We start from the raw sequence: 9,693 nt of genomic DNA, 5'->3' as shown, positions 1-9,693 counted from the left end.
AGCCCCACAGCCACTCTGCAGGCACCTGAGCCATCGCTTACATATGCTAATGGAGACAGCAGATGGAAGCCAGCAGAGGGAGCGAGCCCAGCCTCCCACATTCCTTACTTACCCTCCCATAGTTCCCTTTGCCAATGACTTTGAGGAAGTCAAAGTCTGTGGGTCGGGCACTGTGGACAGGAGAAGAGCAAAGATTAGCATTTGGAAGGAAGCTCAGGAAGCCAGGACTCTGGTTAACTTCTGACCTGAAAAAGGCAGGTGGCTTGGCAGGAGTCTCACAGCCTTGCCAGTGAAGAACAACCCAAAGGCGTCTCACAACCCAACGTAACTTCAAAGACTCAGCCTTAGACGCCTCCCCCTACACGTACCCAGCTCACAGACCACTTAATATCAGGAGAGACAAGTTAGGTACATAGTGCAGAAGGCAGTCTGCCCATCCACCCCCTACCCCCACCCCACACGCAGTAGGAGAAGGGCCAGGAGAGTTGTTGACAGTGTAGATGTTTGGGGTCATTCCAGGCAGAAGGCTCATCGTGGGTCAACTCAAGGAAATTAATGAGAGAAGAAGCTGAGTGAGAGTAGGGGAAGTGGGATGCTGGGCCAGCTGGCAAAGGTTTTGAGCACGCCAGGGACCTTAGATTTTATTTCTAAAGAGAACTCGCTATGAGACAGTCAGGGAGGAATTTTGTCTTCAAAACCAGAACTCACTTTGGGTTGGCTGATGGCCCCAGGTTGATGTTCCCATTGGCTCTAGAAGGCTGAAGACATATAAAGAAAGAAGCAATGAGGATCAGCAAGCCCCATCTCTTTCCTTTGACCCAGGCCCAGGTTCCGCCAACATCACCACTAGCTTACCCCCACCCTACCCTCCCATCCCCCATTCCTCTTTTGGTTTTTGCCCCTTGTTCCCATCCACTACTCCATCTAACCACTCACATCAAACTTGCTTCTCTTAACAAATCATGACAATTATAAAGAAAGAAAATGGGGGCTGGTGAGATGGCTCAGCGGGTAAGAGCACTGACTGCTCTGCCAAAGGTCCTGAGTTCAAATCCCAGCAATCGCATGGTGGCTCACAAACATCCATAATGAGATTTGATACCCTCTTCTGGTGTGTCTGAAGACAGCTACAGTGTATTTACACATAATAATAAATAAATCTTTGGGACAGAGTGAGCAGGGCCGGAGTGAGAGGTCCTGAGTTTAATTCCCAGCAACCACGTGATGGCTCACAATTATCTGTACAACTACAGTGTACTCATATACATAAAAAAAAAAAATCTTAAAAAAAAAAAAGAGAAAAGAATCACTTGGGAGGCAGAGGCAGGTGGATTTCTGAGTTCAAGGCCAGCCTGGTCTACAGAGTGAGTTGCAGGACAGCCAGGGCTATAGAGAAACCCTGTCTCAAAAAACCAAAAAGACAAAAACAAAAACAAAACAAAAAACAACCAAAAAAAGAAGAAAGAAAAGAAAAGAAAATAGAAGCCAGAGAGTTGTTGCTCAAGGCCTTACAGGCAGCCAGGGCAGGATTTGAACCTATGTATTTTCAAAACCAATGTCATAACTTTTTTCTAACCAAATCTACTTCTTATAACCCCAGCTAAATCTCTCTTCAATTTTCCTTGCAAATGGCAATCCCAGTGAACCCACAGCAATCTGGGAGATCCAAATTCTGGGTGAAAGCCCATGGGGCTGGCCAGGATCTCTACAGATTTCCTCAGCCTTAGGAGCAAGTGAGTCCCTGGTACAGGATGCTGGGTATTGGGAGAGGGACCAAGAGTCACTTACTTGTGGGCTAGGAACTCCAACTGGGCTGGAGGCCATTCTGTAGCTGTGATCAGGTAGGGTCTGGGGGCACAGGGGAGAACAGGAATGAATGAGCTTGGCCGTCAGGCAGGGTTGCCCCCTTGGCCTTCTAATACAGCCTTAGCAGCTCCCACCCCAAAGGCCAGCAGTCCATGTATGGGTGGGACAAACAACATTTACCAGCCCAGACTTTCTTACCAAACAATTCAGTAGGGTGGACAGGGACAGATAGGGTGACCCCTGCCTAGTGGGGTCTCTGCAAAGGTTGGGGACACCCAGGACAGGAAAACCCTTGTGGTTCATAGAAGTTCCAGAACTCCAAGGTGGCCAAGGGCAGGAAGAACCTTTGCAGGCCTAAAGCTGAATATTTCCCTGTACGTCTCAGTGAGGTACCCAAAATCTTTTTAAAGGCCTTATGTGTTTTTATTTCTCTATTGTTTTAGACAGGGTCTTGCTCTGGAGCCCATGATACTCTTCAACTTGCTATAGATCCTAGGTTGGCCTAGAATTGCCTTAGCCTTTCAAATGGTGAGAATTCAGAAATGAGCTACCACACTTGATTTAGAAAAGGACTTCCTAGGGTCCCACCTTTTGTGGGTAGACTGGCCTTCCCAGACTCCCACCTAGGCATGTTGGCAACCCTGAATTCTTGTGGATACTCCCAGGCTAAGCTCTGTGTTGAAGACAATATTCTGGCCTTTGTACTTTCTCCGGTGTCCAGTAACAGCAGGTGCCTTGGGGACTTTGGACCAGAATGACAGAATTCCCCAAGTAGCCAGTGTCTACATGAGGTCAAATGGTAGAAGCAGTGAGCAGCTGGTCTGTGTAGCCAGCAGCACAGTAGCTGACTGCCTAGGATTTGGTTCAGGGCCTTAGAACCTCATAGACCCTACCCCTCCCACAGGGGGTAGGTGCAGATTGTTCATTTAAAGAACCTAGTTTGGATTGCTGTGGGGCCTGGGCTATGTAGCCTGGCATCTCTTAGATCACTGGCTTTCCAGGGAAGGTCTTAGAGGCATCACTCTTGCAGCTGGGTGGGACACTGAAACCCATTCACCTGGGGCCAGGAGGGCCAGGAACTTCCATCAGGTTAGAGGCCACCACCAGCAGAGAACGTAGCTTCAGGGGGAGGGAGGGTATTGCCCAGCTAGGCTGATCTAGAGGCTCAGCACTGTCAAACTCCTGCACGGTTGTTGTAGAACTAATTCCACCAGAGGGAGTGCATCCCGGCCTCTCTGATGCACACCAAGCTGTGCTCCTACAGCCTGGCTGTGTCATCACCACCCCTCCCCAGGTGGTCCCCCATGGGTCCTGGGCCTGGCCCTAGCTCCTTGGGCCCCACATACCTATACAGTCTGGGCAGAGCAGAGCCTCTGGGAGATGCAGCCGTTGGAGCCGAGCACAGGCCGTGGACAAGAGAGACTCTCTCTGTTCTCTCAACAAGAGCCAAGTGTCAGTGCCTGGTGCCCCCAGCACAGAGCTCAGAGCTGCTAGCAGTGGCAGCAGTGAGGGGACTGGTGATGTCACATAGGATCCAGCAGCTCTTAGGACGGGACGGGAGACCTCTGTTTCCCCGGGGTCACCATTTCTCCCTAAGAAATGAAGTATTATGCAGCAGTCACAGAAGAACCTGGGGATCACTGAGAATATAAAAATGTATGTGTGACTGTAAGATCAGGGTATGTGTTCTCTGTAAGAGTTTTGTGCAGAGATGTGCTTTGTCATGTCTGATCTGTCACTGTGACCCCAGATCCCAGATATTTGTGTGTGTGTGTGTGTGTGTGTGTGTGTGTGTGTGTGTGTGTATGTAAGAATGTGTACATGGCTGGGGAGTGGTGGTACATGCCTTTAATCCCAGCATTTGGGAGGCAGAGGCAGGAGGATTTCTGAGTTCGAGGCCAGCCTGGTCTCAGAGTGAGTTCCAGGACAGCCAGGACTATACAGAGCAATCCTGTCTCCAAAAACCAAGAAATAAAAAAATAAATTAAATTAAATTAAAAAAATAAATAAAATTAAAAAAAAGAATGTGTACATGTGTTGGTGTGACAGCATGTGTACGTGTGAGTGTGCACTTGTACTGAGTTCATCATTGTTTTGCTGTGTGTGCAGTGATGTAATATCCCCAGACATTTAGTGTACCCCTGTATAGTATGAGGCAGCATCTATTTTTATATGTATATATTTTTATATGTGTATATATTCTATTTGCTATGTTTGTGTGTGAGTCTGCTTTTGAGTGTCTATGTGTTTGTCTTCAGGCAAGAAACATGTCTAGTAATATGTGCACATTGACTATGTAGCCACATGTATGTATAGGTATATAGGTCCATCACTGTGTTTCTGTATCCATATTGGTGTGTGTTGCATAATCTCCTTCTCTTTCTCTCTCTGTAAGTGTGTGTGTGTGTGTGTGTGTGTGTGTGTGTGTGTGTATCCCATCTGTTAGCTACCATAAATAAAGACTATGTGATCTAGAGGAGGGGTCCAGGGACCTGAGTTATGGCCATGGAGAAAAACCCACCTGCCCAAATCCTGTAAATGCTTCAGGAAAGCTGGAGCTAGCTCTCTATCCAGCTGGCCTTGGTCTTGGACTACTGAGCCCTTGACCACCTAGGTCTTCCCCATGGGGCCACAGTCCCTAAAACAAGCCTGGCTGGTTCACAGCTCTTTTGCTGTGTGAAGGTTCACATTTCAAGAACTCACAAAAGTCTTGCTGTTAGGCGTGACCATTAAGATTTCACAGGGTCCTGATCCTCACGGGGGATCAGGAGGGGTAGACAGGTGTTCTGAGGAAGGAAGGACTGACTAGACGGGATCAACACAGCAACCGTCTTCTAGAACTTTCTGTGTGGCTGTTCAATCAGTTTAGGGGAGGGAACAGAGTAGACAGAGAGTGGGTGGGTCAGGCATTCTTAGAGACTCTACACTTCAAGTCACCTGGAGGTGTTGACCAAGAATAATGCAGGACACAGTACCAAAGTCTTTGTTTTCTCACCGAATAGAAATGTTGAACCAATACACAAATCTGCAAGGTGACGTGTTGACAAAACACATGTCCTTCCAAGGACATTTCAGTAACAAGAACCCCAGGAGGTCTTCGCTGGGCAGAAGCCAAGGACAGCCTAAGTGTCCCCACCTGGCACTTAGGTACACCTCAAACCTCGCTGGCTCTGCTCCTCACTTTACATCTGATTTACTGCCCATTTCTCTCTCTTTCTTTCTCCATTAAACTCCTCTAAAGACTTGTCTGCCTTCCTCAGCTCACTCCTTTCCTGTACCCATCTCATGTTTCGTCCTAGCATCCTAAAGGGATCAATGGACAGTGGATGACTGTCCACTCATGTGCCGGTGACGACACCGGTGTCCTCATTGCTCAGCCAGCCAAGGCTTTGACAGCCTACCTGTCCCCCTCCCTTTACCTGCTCTGCTCTGAGATGTCCTGTGGCCCCTTCTGGCTCAGTCCCCTTACTGGACTCTCCTCTTCTCCTTCTTCCCTGGCTCAGTACTTGGGTTTCCATTTATTTCCTACACCCATAACCAGTTCAGTGGCCCCAGACATCGCACGGCTGACTTCCACTAACATGGCAGAGGCCTCGATCTCAGCAGTACTTCTAGGCACCTGTGCTGACTGATGTCAAGTGTCTTGGTCTATCTGGGTTTGGGGGTTCTGGTGCTGAGTCTCTGCAGACCTGAGGAAAATGTGACGCTTGCCCCAGCCCTCCATGGTAGCTATCTTGTCCTCTGGCTTTGTCTCTTTGTTGCTCTTGTCACTAGTCAAGCATTCAAACTAGATCGTCTGCTCCTGAAGGCAGACTCTTCTGGCCTGGTATTGAATTCTCTACACCTAGAACAGGCCTAAAAAATAAGCGTGTTTTCATCACACATCTGACTAATGAAGTCAAGGAATGGAATGATCGATCATGGCACACATACAAAATGAAAAATGATATAACCCAAACCTCTATCTATAGACACCTACATGGATCAAAAATGGGGGCACATGGCTGAACCATTTTCAAGGAGAAAGCAAAATTTAGAATGGTGGGTGCACTGGGGCAATCATTCTATTAAAGTGGAAAAAAAAAAAAAGACAATGGGCATTTGCATGGATAGCTACAACAAAGGCAAGAAGCACGAATACCATGGTCAGGTTAGGCTATCTGTTTTTGTTTTTGAACTATTGCAGAAAATTTCTCACAGTGTCACTGTTTAATTTCTAAAGTACCAAGCCTCAGCAGCCCTTCAAAATATTCACCACCCACTCTCCCTGTCACCTTGACTCAACTTGGATCAGTGTGTGTGTGTGTGTGTGTGTGTGTGTGTGTATGTGTGGACAACTTGCAGGAGTCAATTCTCTTCTCCCACCTGGAGGGTCCCTGAGATCGAACCCAGGTCATCAGGCTTGTTGGCAAGTGTCTTTACCCAGTAAGTAATCTCACCAGCCCTTGATATGATCCCTCCCATCACCTGGTGCAGCTTAGACTTGCCTTCCTCTGGCCATATTCGGTAGGCCTGCTTCCACATCTCAAGACCTGCATGATGGGCTAGGTAGAAACAACATACAGTTCTCTCTCCTGAGAACATCCCTCCACCCACATGGCCTACCTCCCTAACCCTTTCATGAGTCCTCATTTACCACCTCTAAAAACTTTGTGCAGTGTTCCTTCCTCCTATCTGCTTCTGTCATCGAACCTGCCTTCACCCCATTGGAATGTCATTTACCTCCCTTCCTAGCTCAAGGGCTAGCTTGGCCTTCTTTTGTTTCTATAAACTCAATAGGATAGGAACTATCACCATCCATGTTCTCTCTCTCTCTCTCTCTCTCTCTCTCTCTCTCTGTGTGTGTGTGTGTGTGTGTGTGTGTGTGTTGCTGAAGACTGAATTCAGCACTGTTAACCAAGCTCTCTACCTCTAAGCTCCACCCCAGCCCTACCATCCCTGTTTAAATGAGGAAACCAAGGCATGGTGAAGAGAAACGATGTGAGTGAGATAACATGTTAATAAGTGATATAAATTGGATTTGAACCCAGGCAAGCTGACCCCAAAACCCACAGCCTAGAATCTCCAGAAGAGTTTAGACAGTTAGAAATGGAAATAAATGAAAGTGGAGAGGAAGTGAATCTGTGATGGCTGGTTCATTAAGAAAGAAGAAATCAGGAAGTCAGTTGGCTGGGAAGCTACTTTGTGGGTTCCTTTCTCTTCCACCTTTCTCCACCCCTCTTCTTCCACCCTTTCAACCCCCTGATAGGACACTTGATAGGAGAGAAAAAAAGGATAGAAGGAAAAAAGGGGCAACATTATCAGTAGACTACTTCCTGCTGGGCATTGAGTTCCTTAGGGCAAGTTTGATCTTCGCAGTCAGGATATCTAATTTCTTCTTGTTTCTTCTTTGTGCACAACTACTTGACAAATTGCAGCAAGCAACAGCAACCAACCAGCAACTCACACAGCCTCTGGGGCCCTAGCATTTATATACCCTATGAAAAGTCCCCAGAATTCTAAACATCACGCAATCACAAAAAAACCAACCAACCAACCAACCAACCAACAAAAACCCACCTCTTTGCAGCTGTCAAAACCACATCCCTGCTAGAGCATGAGGCGAATCACAGTCAGCTGCTGTGGATAATCTCACCCCACACCCAGGATTAAAATTAAAACACATTCTTATGATATTCCTGTGTTCTTAAAGAAACCAAAATTCTCACTTCAGAAAGGGGAGAGGAGTTAGGGAGTAAGAAAACTTGGATAGAAGAAAAGGAGAAGCAGACAGATGGAGTTAGGGAGGAAAAGGGGGAGAAAGGTGTGAAAAAGAAGGTGAAGAAAGAATCTAGCCTGGGTTGGCATGACTCAGGCGCTGCTTTAAGCTGAGAGCAAGGCAGGCACCCGGCTCACAGAGACGCTCCTCACCTGGAAACCCCGGGTTCCAGCATAGGTCCTGGAGAATGGTGTTCTCTCCCTCTGCACCGTCCTTCTGACCTGAAACCCAATCCTGACTCACCCTACAGCCTTCCCAAGCAGGAGTGACCTGTCACCCACTCGCCTGACTCTCAAACCAGCACAGGCTCAGCCTCCCAGTCCTGCCAGCTGCAAGCCAGCTTCAGGACCTTTCAGTTACTCATTAACTGCTGGACTGAATCACTGTGGTTGCTGCACCACTAGCTCCGGACAGCTGTGCCCTGGGGACCCTCCGAACTGTTAGAAACTGCAGACTTTAAGCTGTGTGACCTTGGGCAAATGACTCCAGCTCCCAGAGCCTCACGTGAATTCCTGAACCTCCATGAAGGCTCTCCTAAGTCTCTTCAGACACTGTAACACCTTTATTCTTGAAATCACCCCCTTTCCATTGTCCAGCTAAAGTAAGGCTTGTCCACTTAGTCCTCCCAGATGCCACCATCTGAGTCACTTCCCCCTTCTCCTGGAACATGGAGAACGGACAAGAAAAAGACCTGTTGCCTCCAACCCCCTCATACCACTTCCCTGAGGAGGGCTGCCTGCCTCTGCGTGCAGCCTTCTGCTTGGGTAGCTTTCAGGAACGGGCAGCTCGTGCTTGCTCTGTCTTGCTGCATTACTGGATGCCTCTCATTCTCTCTTGTATTGAGCTGCTGCCTAACCAACCAGGGTTCACCTACCCTGACATCATTTTAGGAGAAGAATGCTAGTGGGGTGGAGTCGAGATCCTACTCTGAATGTTGGAAACCTGAGAGCCAGGCACCGCACCAGGGCTCAGATGAACTGAAGGTTGTTTGTGTGTGTGTGTGTGTGTGCGTGTGCGTGTGCGTGTGTGTGTGTGTGTGTGTGTGTGTGTGTGTGTGTGTGAATGATCTGAAGCTGCCAGGCCAGGCATTATGACTCAGGGAGGGGGCAGGGGCAGGCAGGTGGGGACACGATCTGCCAAGTGACCTTTCTGTAGTGTTTGATTTTTATTTTAGTGTTTACAGTTTGATTTCACTCTGTTTAAAACAGTGTGCCACGTATCCTAGCCTGGCCTGGAACTCCGTGGAACTCCCTGTATAGCCGAGACCAGTCTTGAACATCTGTTTCCCCCCATTCCACCTGGCAAGTGCTGGGATTACGGGTGACACCATCATGCCCCGAACTTATGTGAGGCTGGGGATCAAAGCCAGCACCCCGTATATGTTAGGGGGGGTTCTATACAATCTACTTCCACAGCAGTTTACCATTGACTCTGTTTTAAAAAAAAATCAAAAAAACCACCACCAACTCTATGGTCAAGCTTAGTGCCTTAAAAACTACTGCTCCCACGCTCTGCAGAGCTCTCGGGTAGCCTCAGTTCACCACCTTTCCCAACACACACACCAGCACATGTCTGGCCCTGTCCCAGAGAGGGGAGGCAGCTGGCCTGAGTGCACTGAGCAAATCAGGACTCTGGCCAGGGCTCTGCCTCTTAACATTTCCGAGGCTTCTCCAAGCTCCTCCCCTTACTCCCAGAGCTGTCCAAAAGGGGGAAAATGCCACTCGAACAATGGCATCGATTGTACAGGCTGCATGCAAGAATTTCAGCTTACAGAAGAATGTTAAATTGAAAGTGAAACCTCCCTCCACACCCGGCATCCCTCATCTTTCTAGAGGTACGTGCTGTTCATTAAACGGTGACAGCTCCTCTAGGCTTTGCTCTGTGCCCTATCTAGACATATCTGCATGCAGAACTGACTCACACTGCGCACACCACTTACATGACACACACTGCCATGGGCCAGTCAGACCGGGCCTCCCTCAACCCGTGGGGGAACAGGGTCCTAGTCAGGTAGACAAGGCGTTGGCGAAGAAATGGCAAACAGAAACAGACACAAGGGAGTGCTGTAACTGAATGCAATTTGTACAAAATAGAAATTAGGCTTATATAGTATACAGAAAACAGGGCAA

At 48.2% G+C, this 9,693-nt stretch overlaps 1 protein-coding gene across 1 annotated transcript in view; it reads right to left on the bottom strand.

Annotated features, from left to right (window-relative positions):
- The window catches only part of Sgk2 (serum/glucocorticoid regulated kinase 2), an 18,428-nt gene extending 16,528 nt beyond the window's left edge, over positions 1–1,900 (bottom strand). Inside the window, exons 1-3 of the mRNA XM_031372657.1 lie at positions 1,789–1,900; positions 709–758; positions 113–170 (exon numbers count right to left, since the gene is read on the bottom strand). Of these exons, the coding sequence (XP_031228517.1) occupies positions 113–170; positions 709–758; positions 1,789–1,824 (144 nt within the window). The 5' untranslated portion in view covers positions 1,825–1,900. The remainder of the gene's footprint in view (positions 1–112; positions 171–708; positions 759–1,788) is intronic.
- Positions 1,901–9,693: the final 7,793 nt, after the last annotated feature.

Source organism: Mastomys coucha, unplaced genomic scaffold, assembly GCF_008632895.1.
Source record: "Mastomys coucha isolate ucsf_1 unplaced genomic scaffold, UCSF_Mcou_1 pScaffold15, whole genome shotgun sequence".
Classification (NCBI taxonomy): Eukaryota; Metazoa; Chordata; class Mammalia; order Rodentia; family Muridae; genus Mastomys; species Mastomys coucha.
This window is presented reverse-complemented; position numbering and strand designations above follow the sequence as displayed.